General features: G+C 39.2%; 1 protein-coding gene across 1 annotated transcript; it reads right to left on the bottom strand.

Moving 5' to 3' along the window:
* Positions 1–601: 601 nt before the first annotated feature.
* Positions 602–17,235, bottom strand: adgrg4a (adhesion G protein-coupled receptor G4a). The gene is made up of 17 exons (XM_077577298.1): positions 16,626–17,235; positions 15,731–15,758; positions 14,372–14,516; positions 13,291–13,361; positions 9,412–9,518; positions 9,113–9,329; positions 7,322–7,487; positions 7,067–7,219; positions 6,597–6,740; positions 6,394–6,439; positions 6,104–6,207; positions 4,591–4,712; positions 4,252–4,520; positions 3,229–3,334; positions 1,917–2,197; positions 1,005–1,106; positions 602–931 (listed from the first exon to the last, which is right to left on the bottom strand). The coding sequence occupies exons 1-17, from the start codon at positions 17,233–17,235 to the stop codon at positions 801–803; spliced, it is 2,802 nt and encodes a 933-aa protein (XP_077433424.1). The 3' UTR covers positions 602–800.
* Positions 17,236–18,944: the final 1,709 nt, after the last annotated feature.

The following is an 18,944-nucleotide window of genomic DNA, read 5'->3' as shown; positions in this document are numbered from 1 at the left end:
TAGTCTGAGTTACTAAAATATCAGAAAAGGGTATGTTAGACAAAAATCAGGGAATAGCAAGAGTGCTAGTCAGGACTGGGAAAAGTTTGTTTGAAGGGAATTGGCGTAGAGTCAGTAGTGTTAGGCAAGAATCGGAGAAATTAGCATGTTTGCCAAGAAATCGGGAAAAGCGAGTGGTCGAGTCAAGCATCAGGGCAAAATGCGTTTGTTTGTTCATGTTTTGAAGCAGAACCAGGTGAACCTTTAATTGCATACAACTAATAGTAACAACTCAACAAATCAGTCATGGTGCTATTTATTATGTTAGCTTTTTTAAAAACATTTTTTTTAACCATAGCAGGATAAACTTGTACACGCAACACAATACGTAAAGTATACATGAATATATTTCACAGCTTGCAAACATGCAGTATCAAAATACAACTTTTCACTCATCCTTCCATTACATTTGAACTCACATTTAGAATCATTGAATAGCTGCTTGTTGAGCACAACGTCGGAATGCTGAAAAAGAAGTGCAATTCATTCTGGGATTGGAGTAAATGACGTGTGCGCGAACACTGCAATTTGGTGTATTTGCCAGAATATTCTCTCATTATCTTGTTCTGGATTTTCATTCCATTTGGTTGTCTTGTCTTTATAGCGACAGACACGAAGCTGCTTGTATTTCATGTTTTGTGTTTCCCGACTTTTGACTGAACCAAGGCACATATATTCTACCATGTAAAAAAATGAAAGTTAAGTGAAATTAGATCATTCCGCCCGGCAACGCAAATTTAGGGCATCACGTTAGGGCCTGCTTACGCGCCCTTGCGGTTTTCTGTCCCCGTTTCGGATTCCGAAATGTTCCTGAGCGAGGAGGTGTTGACGGAGGAGCCGGAGTTAATAAGCTTCTCCTTCCTGCGGTGACCACCCGCTGACGCGCTCCAGTCTGAAAACACAAAACACGGACCTCAATTACACACCCAGCGCGGAACTCGTTTCCTCCGTGGAAAGTCCAGTACCTGAACGCTCGGCCAGTCTTAACGCGCCACAACACAAATGCGTTCGCCATTGTTGCCTCACGTTTTCTTTCATCGCACAATGGAAGAGAAAAACAAAGAACCCTGGGGAAGAAAGAAAATACGTTACCGCTATTGCAATGAAGCAGACAGCTGTCCAATTTTCATATTGCGCCTTAAATCACACTCCGAAAAAGAAAAAAAAAACAGCACACATCTCATAGATGCTTTTTTTTTTCAACATAAGGTGTGATTAATTCATTGTGGTAAATATCCAACAAAGGTATATATATATATATATATATATATATCCTAAATAAATAAATAAAAGTAAAAATTAAATAAAAATTAAAAAAACAAGATTCAAAAAATAAAAATAAATGTTGAAATAAATACAAAACAGCGGGAGAGACAGAGAATTAAATATCAATCAATAAATAAAATTGCTCTGCTCTCACATTTATTTATTTCATGCTGCGGAAGCTGTCAGGTCGAAATGTTATTCAAACGAGGGGGCGGTCCTAAGCGTGTCTTGGGTTGGGCTCCGCCGTTGCAAACTGTCTAGAGTGAGCGGATTGGCGAACAGAGCGTTTTTATTTATTGATTGATATTTAATAATATTCATATATTTATTTTTGTATTTATTTATTTATATTATTTATTTTTTTATCTCGTTTGTTAGCGTTTTTTAAGCGTGTCGTGGGTTGGGCTCAATTGAATCCTGCTTTTTAGGCCTACAGAAAGCAACAGCTGTAAGTAAATTTTATAATATGCATCTTTGGGAATTATGTGTACTCTACTGTGGAACAATAAATTGATTAGATAAGTTTGGGGGTGGGGGACATAACAACTGTAGATATCAGCACACTTTTTGTGCAATATTTTGCATTACTTATATTTGTATTTATTATTTACCCTGCAAAGGGTTGAAGATGGCGAAGAGGTACATCATGGCCACTTTGCCTGGTCCAAAGGAGAAGAAGCCGATGAGCCAGGTGAGACCCAGCAGGACCGTGAGGCCGGCCACCGCCCTCAAGTCCCGCAGGGCGACGCGTCTGCTGGCCGACGCCTTTTTGTTGGCGGCCATCCGCCGGATCTGGAGCAGAACCACCACAAACACGGACGTGTTGCACAACAGGACCAGCAGGATGAACGCCACCACCGTCACGTAGAAGGTGTCGATCCGCAGCCAGCAGCTAGGTACAAAGTTCAACACATCGTACAGCCACAATATTCTTATGATCAGTGTACAAAATGCTCATTTGGGGGTTTATTATAGTGATAGGCCGATATGGTTTTTTTCAAGGTCGATACCGATACTAATTATTAGTAGTCAAGGGGACCGATAACTGATATTTTAAGCCAATATTCATGCAGTAAAAGAAAATTTTATTGTTATTTTTTCCTTTAAACAAATGAAGAATTGACAGCTTTATTTAAAAATGATAACAAAAATTGCAGGGAGGTTCCGTTCCAGGGTCATCAGCATGTGTTAAGCTAAATGAAGCAAGTAGCAAGTAAATAGTTCCCTAAAATTTTCTACTGTAAATAAAAAATAAAAATAAATTTCAGCATAATTTCTTAAATTTATTTATTAAAAAATAAACAATGTTGGGAGTTCCCAGTGTCAGCATCATTATTATAAAGTGAAAATGTAAACAAATCCATACAATAAAAACAAATGCATGCGAAGGTAGCTAATTTGGGATTTTCGGGTTTTAAAAGGTTTCAAAAGATCTTTGCAAACAGCAAAAAAATGGTCTGAATATGCACGAAATATTTTTGCAAAAACTGTCTGTGAACATCTTATAAATCCTGATGAAAACCCTAAATTGGCTACGCTCGCAAGCATTCACCACTCAGTGAGATACCAGCTTTATCGGCCCTCACGTTCGTAAAAAGGCCGATGCCAATATTTGTCAAAATGCCAAATATCGGCACCGATAATCAGCCCAGCTGATAATCGGTCTCTATCCCTAATTCGTGTGAACGTGAGCATGTATTTACTAGAAATTGCAACTAGACATTTAAAAAAAATTTTTATTTTTTTTTTTGTACAGTACAATTCTTAAATAAATGCCCCTCAAAAATCAAAACACTAAGGATGAAACTGATGACAGAGAGGGTTAGTTTTATTTTTTTCTAAATATATGAAAGAATGTTGGATGTAAGCTTATTTTGCACAAATGTGCTATATACTATGTATGCTTCAGTTGGGAGCACTTACAATTGGTTGCTAGAGTTGCTCTGCGCGGCAGCCGTTGTGACCTGAATGTCCCCATAAGCGTCTTTATCTATGGCCAGCACCAAGCTGACAATGAGCAGAGGAACGCCTGCGAGGACACAACAAGACGCAGGCACATTTCCAGAACACCATTAGCCTCATTTTCTGGCAACATTTTACAACCAGCCAATCTTTGACTGCAGCTCCCTACGCTTGACTCTCTTCCACCAACTAAACAAAAACAACGGCTTCCTAAATAGCGGCATGAACATTTATTTGTTTACATTTCCTGGACCCAAAAAGCTTGAGATCCTAACGTTTAATGGGGCAAATATGGAGAATGTGTCTTGAAGAAATGTCTTATTTGAGAAAGTTTGTATCTAGACGCAAGCTACTAAACATCCGTACTCTTGATGCTGTGTCATCAGAAGGTGAATCGGGACAATGTTAAAGCTTCAGTACGTTGCAGGTAGAAAAGTGCTACACGAGTAAAAGGCCATAGTCGGCGATATTTCTCTTCTTTTAACTCATTCACTCCCAGCCATTTTCACTGAAGCAACCCCCTTCGCTCCAGGCTGTTTTACTGGAATTTGACTGATTTTGCAAGGCCCACAGACTATTGTGCTCTTTTGCTATAAAAAACATGGAACCTACCAAAAGAAAGATTAGAATCTCTTCTTTCATCAGGAAAAATATATATTTGTATCTGTTTATGTTTTGCAGCAACTAGCATTAGAATATAGCTGAGTTTCATCATTATTCACAAATTTGTGACCTTTTTTTCAACATGGCCCTGGTTGATCTCTCTGCTGCCACCTGCTGGCCGTTTTGTAATAACTACCATTGCTTTAAGCGTTTTCTTCAGTTCAGAGGCTGCATCAAAGCCTTCTGTATGCTCTAGAATAATAATAAAAAAAACATATAAATACGTTTTTGGGACCATGGCAATATTTAAAATAGTTTTTACACGTTTTTAGGAGCAAATGAGTTAATGACATTTCTCAGACTCTCCCGTCTTCTCCTTACCCCAGCCGACAGCGCAGCACTTGATGATGTACGCGGGCACGTATGTGTTGAAGACCTTGACCAGGGCGAAGTACATGTGCAGGGCCTCCAGGGCCATCCAGGTGAAGGAGGCCAGCACGAAGTAGTGCAAGGCGGCGGCGGTGACGATGCACAAGCTGTAGTCGGAAAAAGACGAGAGCCACGAGTCCAGCAGGAAAAGCAAGCTCAGTCCCAGCAAGGCGGCCGACAGGTTGATGAGAATTTTCGACGGGTAGTCACGACGGAGCTTTCTGGAATCAGGTGAATGACACAGAGTTTTTTTTTTAGCATTCATTTGACTTTTGCATTCAGATGACTCACTCAAAAGCGAGGTAAGTGAGGAGGGTGATTCCCAGGAAGATGGCCGATATGCCGCAACCAACGTAGGAGATCATGCTTAAAATGAAACTGTCAGCCTCGCTGATGGGAGCTCTGGACACGTCCTGTCATCAAAACACAAATATTTGTATCAATAATCATTTTTAAAAATAATTAGACGTGAATATGTGTAAATTATCTTGTGGAGATCATTTAGAGTACTCAATAGCATATGTGTTTTTGTAAACATAATAGACAATTTAGTCTTCAATAATCAAACATCATTTTCACTAATTTAACATTTTTAAACATCAAAAATGACATTTTTGTAAACAGTAGCAGTTTTCAAGAACTTACTGTGTTTTTGTAAACATCAAAAACAATTCTGGGTCTTCAATTACATAACATGTTTTGTTATTTTTTATTTACTCATGTTTTTGCAAATATCAAAGGCAATTTTGGGTCTTTAATAACTTATAACCTAAGTGTTTTTCTAAACACCAAAGGCAAGTTCAGCTAAAACACATTTTTGTAAAGTGAAGATAATTGAGTCTATTACAAAATCGGCATAATCGTAAACACAAATTAAAATAATTTAATTTAAGTTTATACTTTTTTTATTTTAAAATGACTAATTTAATAAATCTTGTTTGGTCCAAAAGGAACTTGCATAACTCTTTGACTGCCAAAAACGTTAAATAACGTTTAGTAAAATCCGAGGGAGGAGTGCCAAAGACGTTAAAAGACGTTTGTTTCAAAACAGAGGTGAAATTAACCATTTTCTATTGTTGATTACTGAAAAACGGAATAAGGTAGAAACAAACTTTTTTTTTCTGATGAAAGATGAGAGTCCAGTCTTTCATTTGGTAGTATGTGTGTTTCCATAGTCCAAACACATAATTTTCTGTGGACCTTGAAAGATCAGTCAAAATGCTTAAATCGGCTGGCACCCACGGCATCCCTTTTCTGAAAACGTCTGGCAGTCAAAGAGATAATTATAGTGTTTCGAAGAAATGTAGATGTTTTTTACATGTTCAAACATTTTCATTTTGTACCAAAAAAAAACAAAAACAAATGATTGTCCTCATCGTGATTTCAGTTATCACCAAATGAATTGTGATGAATATTTTCTTCATAATTAGAAGAATCTTCACTAACCTAACGTAACGTGTTTTTGTAAATATCAAAGACCATTTACAGTTATCAGAGCCCTGCATGCGTGTTTTGTTCATATCAAAGATCATGTGCACGTCAACGAGCCTGACGTGTGTTTTTGTCAACTTTGAAGACAATTTGGAAAAGATTTCTACAGGTGAATTTTGGATACAACTATTGTGAGTTCTAATGCTGTGACAGTACCAATCCATCAGGGGGAAAAAATAAATAAATCATGCTACATAACTGTCTGACCGGTTTGAACTTCCTATGTGCGGTTATATATAGCAGCTGATTTGAACCCCCCCCCCGCTAAGCAACGCTTTCTTTCATAAAAAAGTAGCCATGCAGTATGACTCACCAGCAGCACAGCAAAATGTGTGAGGTGCTCACACAAACATCGGGTCTGATAAGGCGAAAGAGGCTGAGTTTCACAACCCAGGCTGCTCCATCCACCCCGCCCACCTGACACACATACAGTGGACACACACACACACACACACACACACACACACACACACACACACACACACACACACACACACACACACACATTATTAAAGTCTCTTATCAAGCACTTTGATTGAAGTGTTCCACCAGGGAGCTCCATTCATCTCATTGTAGACCTGCGAGACCCCAACACAAACTCACCATTGTCTTGGAAATCCCAAAACACGCACAGCACCTTGTCGGCATCCTTAAAAAAAAAAAAAAAAAAAAGGCAGGATGGCCATTAATTATTATTTTTTTCATCCATAGACACATGTTTAAACAAAGTCCACCTGAGTTCTCCTATAAGAGCTATATTGTATTTTAACATCATCCTGAAATTTGCCCAAAGTCCTTTTTTTCACCTGTTTGGCTTTGCCATGACGTAGCGTGATCACCACCCTCTCGTCGCCGCTCAGGTCGCTAACGTGGCTGCCGTTGATGCTCGCCGACACAATGTAAGAGTTCAACATCAAGTCGCTGTGCGTTGCGTTTGCCGTTTGGGGGTCCTGTCGGCGAAACCAAAAAGGTGATTCCTATAAACCACAGGTTAGCTAGCCTGGAATCTACTCGGCTCATGTCACGTATGTTCTGAACCGCGTCATTGGTAGATAGCAGAAGATAGCTAAGAGGACAAAGTTCTTTTTTCATTGAGGCTAATGATTATTTATTGCGCAGGAAGAGAGTAGGATGCACTTCTACGGAGATACAATTGGAGCTAGCTGCTAGCTTACGTAGTTGGCCTAGCTAAGGATACACCCTGGCTCTCCTGACGGCAAATTGAGTCCTCATCATCCATTTCTGGAATGCTGTAAAGAGCGATTTCCAAGCTTACCTGGAAGAGGTCTTGCGTTCCATAGAACTGAAACTGGACCCGGGTTTTGTTCCTCTGTCCGGGCGCAAGGAAGTTGTAGAGAGTAGAGGGCAGTGATATGGTCGCGTTCGCCTCTGGGATTGGTTTGCCATCAAAACTCTGGTTGACAAGTACCTGAAAAACACAAACAAAAATGATTCCTTGTTAGAACTAGACAAGCGTGACAAAAAAAAGAAAATAGGAAATGAGTCGACTGCACCGCATTCTGTGAATTACATTTGGCTTCTGCAACTCGGAATTGGAGACGGCGGTGAACGTGAGGCCGTTGAATCGCTCGGGATCCACGTCGGTCATGGACAGAGCCAATGAAGGGGCCGTCAAACTGAGCGATTCATTCGGGAAATTCATAGTGTTGCCCATTTTATCCGTCAGGTTCAGGACGCTATTTTGGCAAAGGGAGAGACGAATAAAATGTTGAGTACACGTTCGTCCAAGTAGAAGTTTGCCAAACTCTACCGCTCAGTGTGATTAATTTACTGTAGTGGTCTCAAAACTTTTTACACCATTAAAACAGAATTCAATGTCGTAAAAATAATAATAATAAAAATACACAAAACCGAATTTTTCTTCCGGCGAATGAACACCTGTGAGAGAATCATTTCTGAAAATTCAGCCATGAGCCCCCAATACTTACTTAGTAGCGACCCCTGGATATTAAAAAAATGAAAATAAAAAAAGTCAATCTGCCAACACCAATTTCATTAATCGCCACAAAAAAATAAATAAATAAAAGACTAAAAATTGAACAGGAAGTCGAAGCAGCCATTTTAGGCAAATTCCATTTCTCGTACTTGGATGAACTCCGGTAAGGGAATTTGCCCAAATGAGCCTCAATCGGAAGAAGTGATTCCCAAATGCTTTGCCAAAAGACATCTGGTGTGGGAAATGATCCAATTTAGCTCATTTGGTCTGAAAGTTATTATTTATTTCCTGCAATTCGCAAATAATGTTTTTTTTTTGTTCATCGATCTTTGATAGTGATCAAATTCTCTTCCCAAGATGGCAGAACGTACAACTACGATGAAGCAAAAATCCACACGTAACTGCCATTGACGCCTATAGACGTCAAAAAATTATTTTAACGATAGTTTAAAAAAAAAATCCACTTTTGTTTAAGGTATGAAAACCTAGAAAAAAAAATATTGCACATTAAGAACAGATATAAAATTTGTTATTAATCGTGAGTTAAGTAGTGAAGTGCAATTAATTACAATTAAAAATAAATAATCACATGACGCCCCTAATTTTTTTATAATTTTTTATTTTCTTTTTTTAATCGTGAGTTAACTAGTAAAGTCATGCAATTAATTACAATAAAAATATGTAATCACTTGACGCCCTTAATTTTTAATAATTTTTTCTTTTCTTTTTTAAATTGTGAGTTAACTAGTAAAGTCATGCAATTAATTACAATAAAAAAATGTAAACACTTGACGCCCTTAATTTTTAATATTTTTTTCTTTTCTTTTTTAAATTGTGAGTTAACTAGTAAAGTCATGCAATTAATTACAATTAAAACATTTAATCACCCGACGCCCCTCATTTTTAATAATCTTTTCTTTAAAAAAAAGAAAAGATTTAAAAAAGAAAAAATATATAAAAAATTAAGGGCATCAGGTGATTAAGATTTGTCATTGTAATTAATCGTATGACTTCACTAGTTAACTCACGATTTTATATCTGTTATGAATATATATATTTTTCTAGTTATCATACCCTTGTTAACAAAAGTGGAAAAAATGATAAACTAATAAATATAGTTCAGATTAATTTTTGACATTTATAGCCGTCAATGGCAGTGAATGAGTTAATAAGATAGCAAAGATGGCGGCAAATCACTCTTTTCTATTAGAAATGGAATGAAACTCCTCTCTTCACTTCAACATGGTTCCCTGAGCACAAGATGCCACAAGGTGGCAGCAAAGAGCGGCATCTAACGTGCCTCCAAGTTTGCCGTTGATTAGCGTCACGGTTGTTTGCAGCATTAGCTTCCGTCTGTTTCCTTACCTGACAGCCACCGGGGCCACGTCCGTGTCGGACACTAAGATGTCGGAGAAAACGTGCATGATGTCGTTGCCCAGTGCTGGCGTGACGGTGGTGACGTTTACCACCTGGTAGAGTTTCTCCACCACCGTGTTGAGCTCGGAGGGCGGAAGCTGTGTGGCGTTGCCCAGCGTGGCGTTGACCAAGTCCTGGATTATATCCACCACGTCAGCAGCGTTATCTGAAGAGCAACACAAGGAATTTGAATCTGAATCTTGAATCTCTAGTGGAATTTGGATCTGAGATGTGATTGCTTCTCTTACCAGTAGTGACAGTAATATTTTCGAGGTCGGAAAGGGACGCGAGTAGACTGCAATTTGTCATGTCCGGAGGGGCCCAGCTGGTTGTGTCGTTTTCAAGGTGTAATTCACTGATAATCAGATAATATGTTTATATCATATACATCCTTGCTCCAAAAATACAATATAAAAAACGGAATTTTTTTACATTATCTACAAGTTAAAAATATGATAAAGAAAAAAATTCCAACACTTCGGGGTACGCTCCAACCGCCTGTTTTAGCTAAAGATATTAACAAGCTTTCTCCGACAACAACAAAAAAACTTTCAAAAATATATAAGTTACTTTCATATACTGATAAAATGTCTTTACCCATCTCGAAGTGGGAGACAGACTTGTCTATAGCACCGGAACCTGACTTTTGGATTCAAGTTTGTGAAAACGCATTTAAAATGACAAAACACACAAATTTACAACTTATCCAATATAAAATTATTCACAGAACATACATCACTCAATATATGATGAAGAAAATGGGACTCTCAGACTCCGACATTTGTCTCCAATGCTTACAAAACACTACAGACACTTATGTTCATGCTTTATGGTTATGTACTCCGGTTATGTATTTCTGGACTAAAGTCTTAGAAAAACTTTCCGCTATTTTGGACTGTAGGATACCTTTATCTCCAAACTTGTGTTTGCTAGGTGACCTAACAACAACTGACTTGCCACATAAACAATTTCAATCTACACTTGTAGCCCTTACTATCGCTAAAAAATAAACAAACTCTGAATATCGACCAATGGTCTAACCTCCTCATAAATCACATTTTAATGGAAAAAATATCTGCCTCAAATAAAAACCAAATATCAAAATTTATAGAAACATGGTCTACGTATATAGAATTTTTTAACCTAATTCCGGTTACTTAATTCTGTCTGTTAGCGAGAGCCACAACATCGTGATAACTTACATTGATGTTTCTGCATTTGGCAATTTATTATTATATTATATTATTAGTATGGGATTTTTTTTTAATGGGCTTTAGGTGAACTGATGAATACACACACGCTCGCACGCACGCACACACACACACACGCACATACAAATACTCACCCACGTATAAAAAAAATATATATATATATATATATATATATATATATATATATATATATATATATATATGTGTGTGTGTATATGTATATATGTATATATATTTAAAAAAAAAAACATTTATTAAATTTTTTTTAATTGATTTGTTTTTTTGTTTTTTTAAAAAAGGAGAGCAATGATGATGTCAAATCGAATGAACAATACTGAGCTCTCCTGAGCGAAAAAAAGAAAGAAAAAAAGTGTAATTCACTGAATACAACCGGATGGCAGATAAATAACCATTAGGCATTGTATACAATTCCGTGCGTCTCTCCATGACATCAACATGTACTCTCAACGTGGCAGCACGAGGAAACAAACAACTGACCGAGGCAGAGTGATGGAGAATCCTGACAAAATGGCGTCAGCCTTCTTCTCTGACGCCGCAATTTGAATGTGTGAAGTGTCAGCCGAATAGAAGATATGACGTGAGGTCATTTATCCCAAACGTTTTTGTTCAATCACTTCCCTGCCACAAAGACGCATCCTAGCGCATAACGCTTGAAAACATCGTCTGAGAGTCACGTGTGAGCTGGAGCCAATCCAAGCCAAAACACTCACGACTGTTCACTAGTCAAATTGCACGGCATACGCAGCGTAGACAAAAAGACCATTCAAACCCACATTCTCAACTAACAATTGAGATTTGTCCATGAACCAAGAAGAAAGATTTTGGGATGTGTCATCCTTGCTGTAGTGATATAATGTCATGCGTATGTCACTAAGACGTCAGGCCCACCATCACATGGACTACTCAAGCTGCTTCTCGATTGTGTGCGCCGGGCCGTATCCATGGAAACAGATTGTTCTGACCGAGGTTAACAGGATATGTATGAAGTAAATAGACCCGTATGAAAAGACCTCGGCATCATCCAAGATAAACGTAGTTCTGCTGAGGTGACTAAGCCCACGTTGACGCTCGGTCGCCCTTATTGCTTCATTTTCCACATCATGATATATTTATGATTTTTGATGTTTACCCAAGAGGAGGTGCGTAAATGAAAGACTCAAATAGACGGGAGAATCCATGCAGCTAAAAAGCTAGCATCTACTTCTCATCAAACGCCACTCCCTGTCCCGCCCCTTCACTTCCGGAAGTGCGACGTCATAGGAAGTCCATATTTGGGCATAGGGGGCGGGGTCAAAAGAGGGACATGGCCTGAGCCACCGGAAGTATGACATCATAGGAAGTCCATATTTGGGCATAGGGGGCGGGGTCAAAACAGGGACATGGCCTGAGCCACCGGAAGTATGACGTCATAGGAAGTCCATATTTGGGGAAAGCGGGTGGGACTAGAAATGAGGGCCGGGACTTAGACCCGAAGTGAAGTCACACCTGTCAAAAGGTGTGAAGAGAAGTCGTTTCTAAACCTCTCTTTTTGCGGCTTTTTTGACTCAGGCGCATGCAAGAATATGGCGTGTAACGATTGACTGGCGAGTCTGGCGAGCAACCCAAGGTCCAGCCCAAAGCCAGCCGGGATAAACCCAACATCACCCGCAGTCATGATGGAGATAAGTGACATGGACAAGCATAGATGAATGAATTTGTATCCAGCTAAAAGTTGACATGAAGTCACACTTGACTCTAATGAGAGCTTACCAAAGCCTGGAAGCTCGTTCGAAGCTCGGCTTTATGCATCCCATGGTCTCAAGATCTTGAGGGAAGGTTTCAGGCCAAATGTATTCACCGTAGACTGTCGTTACCAAATTCTCTAAACAGTTTTGAGGAACTGAAGGAGAGAAAAAAAACAACATATCACTAGCATGTTTCACACAATAAAATACATCAAGTCAAATGCCCCTGAAGTTGCACAAAACTTTTGGTCGTTACCGTCACAAAATGTCAGCATGACCTCAATTTGATGTCATCAAAATGATTAAATATTTCCATGTGTTTAACTTCACATTTGACTTTAATTGCCAAATAGTTAACATGCTGCTAAAATGATTGATTGAAGATTTGATTGTTCTCGAAAATGGTGCAAAATATGATCATCGCATGAAACAGTCCAAATGAGATGACGTCATGAAACTCACTAGTGAGATTGTTTTTTTTTTATTGATGATTAGGTGACTAAATTGAAAGTGAAGTTAAAGTTAATGGTTAGTTCACATTATTAATTTTTATTCATAAAGCAAAATACAGCGGGAAATAGGACTCGGCTGGCCATTAGCAAAACATCCGCGTGTAGCTCACATTGTTTGTATTATTCTCTATGGATATTGGATTACGGGGTTCCACTGTAACGTTGAGTCTTAAAAAAAATAAATAAATAATATTTGAACTTATTGACACGGTATACTTACATATTTGTTTGAGATATAGATCCGTCATTTGAATAACATTGGAGTCGTGTTCATAAATGGGCGTCAAGGCGGTGCTTATATAAGATATAATATGCTCAATGGGGTCTGTCCTGTAATCCTGAATGTGGAAGTCGCACGTGTAGCTGTTGAAGAAACGCACAAGGCGCCATTTTGAGATGAGGAGAAAACAGACAACGGGGCTAACAGAAAAGCCACTTACTGTATGACTTGCTGATGGAAACGCTACAAGGAAAGAAGACAGAGGCTTGTGTTAATCAAAGACCAATATTGGTTCCATGTCTGTACATCCTTTCATTATATACTGTAGCGCTCACCGTCTGTACATGAAATCTCTCTGCATTCCTGCGAATGCACAATCAATTCAGAACGGACTTTTTTAATCAATGCATGCTTACGGATGAGTCATCACGTAACGCACCTGCGGCCACCCTCCGCTATGGCGACATTCAAGACGAGTGTGGTCCCGTTCACGCCCAGCTTTTCTTTCAACTTTTGACACGAGAGTGTTCAATGAATGCAAATTGCACGCAAATGCATCCTAATAAGATTTGTTTGTCAAGATCTTTTCTTACCCACTGCTCAATTATTTCTTTTGGTTTTGTGGCGTTGCCGGTGAAGTTCAATTTTTGTTTGGCTCTCAGAAACACGCCTGCTAGCGCCGGGACTTAAAAAACAAATGTGACACAACGTCAGTGGTCATCAACTTTGTCTGTTCTAAAAATAGTTCACCAGGACATTGTGATTTTCTAGGAATGTTGAAGCCATTGTTTATGCAGATATTTATAGAAAGTGTTGCCTATTGCTATGCATCTACTTTGTTCAATCATTGTTGATAATTGTAAAAAAGAAAAACATGAACATGATCAGTGTCTTCATATAGATGAACAGCAAGAGTCCTATAGTCTATACTGACCTCTAGTCATGGTGGTATCTGAAGGTTTTCCTGTTGTTCTAAAGTTAGCGGTTTGCTCAGGAACCCATTGGGTTGTACCTGCTCGTATAAAGTGCAGAAATATAAGTCAAATTGAATTTTTACAAAAAAAACAAATGAACCAGTAGACTTGATTACCAGATAATCCAGTGATAGGTTTATAAATGTTATTAAGAATCTCAAGATTATGACTTGAAATCTCTTCATGTGTCTTCAATTTCTGCCTGGTCAGAGGTGGCAAATCCAGATCCAGAAAGTAAAAACCCTACCACAGCTTGGCTTTAGCCAATAAAAGAAAATAATTTTTTTGGGGGGCTTTAGCACCTGATGCTAGCTAGATAGCTAGCTGGCTCCCTAGCAAGTAAATAAGCACCATGCTTACCAGAGAATGACAAAGTGGGCGCCGCTTGTGTCGTGACAAGCAAAGATGATTCTATACAAAAAAAATAAAGTGACTGAATTGGTACATGACACACAATGATGTACTTGAGACCAATAATCATGAAGTCCAGTCCATATTTGACCAATCTGATATTAACGCCACGAGAAGGACTGTTTACTAACCTACTGGCAGCACGCGGATGCTGTTGGGTTCCGCCGTCAGGATAAGCGAGCCGTTGGAGAAGGTCCCACTCAGCCATTTGGAAATGTTGGTCTGAACCACTTGGACGTTAGATGCAGGCTCCACCACGATGTTGACTTCCAAGCTAAAACTTGACGTGAATGGAAGACTTGCTACTCAGAGAAACTAAACACAGTGCTGCCCTAAAATATGATTTCAATAGAAATGACCGTGATACCTTGAGATAGAAGTGACTTGATTTATAATTTTTTTAGACTTGAGATGCGAGTGCTGTGTGGTGGCAGTGAACTCAACAATTCTTGTGAACAATTCTTTGCTACTCCCAGTTGATGTTTATTACCAGACAAAATACAAACAAAGACAGTAACACAATAACGCCTTGTGTATTGAAAAACACTACATAGCTTAGCCTAGCTTAATGCTAACGTTTAATAACATATGTGTTGCTGTTTTAACTCTTTGAGCAATGGATTGAAAACAAACAGTCATATATTCTTTATCCTCTGTGAAGAGTGATTGCATTAGTGCCGTCGTCTGAGAGGAGCTGTGACATCTAATTGAACATGAATGAAAATATTTAAGATTCTAGTGTTTTCGACTTACGTTTGATCATCATGGAACAAATTAACTCATTCACTGCCATTGACGGCTATAGACGTCAAAAATTCGTTTGAACTATTTCTACTAGTTTAACTTTTTTTCCACTTTTGTTAACAAGAGTATGAGAACCTAGAAAAAAAAATTTGTACATTTAGAACAGATTTTTTTTTTAATTAATCGTGAGTTAACTATTGAAGTCATACAATTAGTTACAATAAAAAAAATGTAATCACCTGACGCGATAAAAAAAGAGATTATTAAAAATTAGGGGCGTCAGGCGAGTAATTTTTTTTAATCGTAATTAATCGCATGACTTCACTAATTAACTCACGATTAATCACAAATTTTGTTGCAAATTCTGTTCCAAATGTACAATAAAAAAATTCTAGGTTTTCATACTCTTGTTAACAAAAGTGGAAATAAATGAACTAATAGAAATAGTTAAAAATTCATTTTTGACGTCTATAGCCGTCAATGGCAGTGAATGAGTTAAAGTCGTATCTCAAGGCACCACTATAATTTTCATTTTGGAGAATTGAATTGAGCTCACCATTTGTTACAGGCGGTAGATGACACAACTCTTGATTCCTGGAAAAATCATATTCATTTTTTAAAATAATTTTTTTGCTGCATTTTCTTTACACCAAAATTGTTTAATTATAATGTTATGCCCTGTCATTCCTGTTGATCTCCTTTTTTTTTAAGTTTCTAACTAAGTTTCGCATATATGCCGACATACTGTACCTGAGGTACTTGCATGTTGCATGTAGGGCTGTTTGGGAAACAAACGACACAATTACGTAAACTCCGGGTCATGTGACTCCTCTTCATCAAGTCCCACCCAAAAAAAAAAAAACAAGAGTTAAATCTCACGGCAGAGTTACCTGGCATTTGAGTCCACAGATATGCTGCTGACGGAAATGCACCGAGGGAAAATGTTGTCCAACTGATAAGAGATGGCAAAGGTGAATTCCCGACAAATCTGACAAATGTTTTCCACGTGCTGCTACTCGCTTCATACCCACTGTGCGGTCGCGTTCGTCAGTGACTCGTTACAATTTCCCGCCTGCTCTTGCTGGCCGAGGGATGTTTGCATTTTGATTTTGAAGAAGGACCATGCTATTTAAAAAAAAACAAAAAAAACATAATGCATCATATTTAGATGATGTCAATTATTATTAAGCATATATGTGAAGTTTGTATTGAATGCTTATTCACGTTTTTTGTGTACTTATACTCCCTTTGATTATGTAAATTATGACTTACGACTTACTAATAAAATGGGTCACAACTAGGAATGGGTGGTACTGCCAGGTATCTTTTTTTTTTTTTTAAATGTAACGGGTACTCATGCAGGCTGCCAATACCAGACACCAATACTTGAGGAAAAAATAAAACAAAACAAATCTGACAGAGTAAATCCTCCTCAGCAGTAGTTGGCGCTATACTGCAGAAATTTGACAAACAAGTAAATTATAAAGAGAGATCATTCTTCATATTTTTTTTTTGTCATTGTGTTCAATTAAATTTTAGACGTCAAAAGTACTAGATTACAAGTGGTCTCGAACATCCCTAGCCGCAACTTTGCAACAATTGGAAATTGCGAACCACTGAGACATCTTGTTGCGTGTCTTCTTACCGCATTGCAGGTTGTCGTCTTCCTCAAGTGAGCAGTCGTGCTTCCACTGGCGCAGGTCCCAACTCACGACATCTCCATCCGCACACGTCCGCCTCCCCAGCTCCTCCCCGCTCCATTCGCCGGCCCACAACCTGAACTGACCGATCTCCCCCAGGAGGTTGTTCCCTTTCTCCACTTTGACGGCGCCGCTGGAATCCACGTAGTGCGAGACCCCCAGAGTCAGGGTGCCGTTCGGGGCCAAATGCTGTTTTGCGCTGACGTTTGCAGTCGACACGTCTATGTGCATGGTTCCGTTCAGAAAGAGACGCAGCCTACTGGACCCCGCAGACCAGGTGAGGCAGACCGAATACCACTGGTTTACATTCAAGCCCTCGTCGAGATACCATGCTTGTCCAAAAATCCAGACCAGCATCCATTCCCGCGTGCCCCCCAGGCCCAGCTCCACATGTCTACTTCCCGGTGCTTTGTAGATAAAAGCCGTCCATTTTGTGTCGTAAGTGATTCGCAGTTGCATGCATACGCTCAGGTTGCGGAGGGGGGGCATCACGGTGTCTGGATGCAGCTGCCACAGGCATGGACGAAGGCCGAAGTGGATCTTCTTGCCCCACATGCTGCTGCTGCTGCCCGAGGCTGACACAAACACATCAATTCAGACAAGTAAAGGCTGCTCTTAGAGCCAAAATTGTACATGTTTTAATGGGAAACAGGGAAAATAGGGACAATATTATAAATTCACAAAGTATTTCGAAAAATACTGGTAAAATACATGAATCTGCGGGTGCCGAACCACAAGTATGTAGGGCTCTACTGTAGTTTCACCATTTCCCACTAGATGGCAGACATGGCTTTGTTGCTCTTGCTTGTACTGACAACTAACTACGTGAGTAATCATAATCCATCCATCCATCCATCCATTTTCTTGACCGCTTCTCCTCACAAGGGTCGCGGGGGTGCTGGAGCCTATCCCAGCTGGCTTTGGGCAGTAGGCAACCTGAACTGGTTGCCAGCCAATCGCAGGGCACACAGAGACGAACAACCATTCTCACAATCACACCTATGGACAATTTGGAGTATTCAATTAACCTGCCATGCATGTCTTTGGAATGTGGGAGGAAACCAGAGTACCCGGTGAAAACCCACGCAAGCACGGGGAGAACATGCAAACTCCACCCAGGAAGGCCGAAGCCCGGACTCGATCTCACGTCCTCTGCACTGGGAGGCGGACGTGCTAACCAGTCAGCCACCGTGCTGCCCAGTAATCATAATAAGTATTAATAATAGGGGTGTCAGGCGATTACATTTTTTTTATCGTAATTAATCACGACTTCAATAATTAACTCACGATTAATCGCAAATTTGATATATGTTCTAAATGTACAGTAAAATGTACAATATTGAAGTCATCGCACCTAGCAAATGTCAGTTTTTGATAACCTGACACGTTGCTTTTTCGTCTTTGGCATTTCAACATTTTACTTCCAAATGTATTTAGTCATTCTTAAGCGGAACATTTCAACATTCTCACACAGCTTGTAAAAAAAAAAAATAATTGTCATTCAAAGTTGAATCGGAAGTCTTACGTGAAGCCAGAAGACACACTGAGAGGAGCACGCAAGCAGTCAGGGACGATAAACTTGTCACAGAATTCATTGCAGCAGCAAAAAAATAAATGAATAAAAAATCTGGAACCCCCCGAGGCGGTCAAATGGACATCTGCTACAACACAAAAAGAGATAAATGCACAATTTGCATTCAATCTCCTATTTTAAACCCCTAATGTTGTTTAAAAGGCTCTGCGTTATCGACTTACCAAGACGGTCTCGTCTGAGTGGTCAAATATGCCAAACAAGCGCTTAAAAACAACAATTTTTGATGTATTAAACTGCTAGATGCTGACGTGAAGGAACCGCGGGTGTCACCTGTGCCGAAGAAGTCGTCCCCGCACCCTCTATTATTTGGTTCCTGGAGTTACTCATTAAACTCAGGCAATAAGATTAACCAGCAAGCCTTGTGGACTTGTTCACTGTGGACATCATAAAAGTCTTTGCAAACAGCCAATGTCGTATTCTGCTGCCTTGCAATATTGTCAAATAATCGCTTGGCAAACAAATCTAATTGGGCCTTCTGTGTCATCTTCTGGCCCATGTCAGTAAGATTGTCTTCTTGGGGTCATGCTCTGACATTGCTTCTTCTTCTTTTTTCATTTTCTTTTCTCTTTTTCTCTTTTTTCCTTCTTTCCTTTCCTTTCCTTCTTTTTTTCTCTTGTATTTTCTCACGAAGGAAAAAAGAAAAATAAGATCAATTTGAACGTCGCTCCCC

This window comes from Vanacampus margaritifer, chromosome 10 (assembly GCF_051991255.1).
Source record: "Vanacampus margaritifer isolate UIUO_Vmar chromosome 10, RoL_Vmar_1.0, whole genome shotgun sequence".
Taxonomy (NCBI): Eukaryota; Metazoa; Chordata; class Actinopteri; order Syngnathiformes; family Syngnathidae; genus Vanacampus; species Vanacampus margaritifer.
Note: the sequence above shows the minus strand (reverse complement) of the source record. Positions and strands in the feature narration are given on the sequence as shown.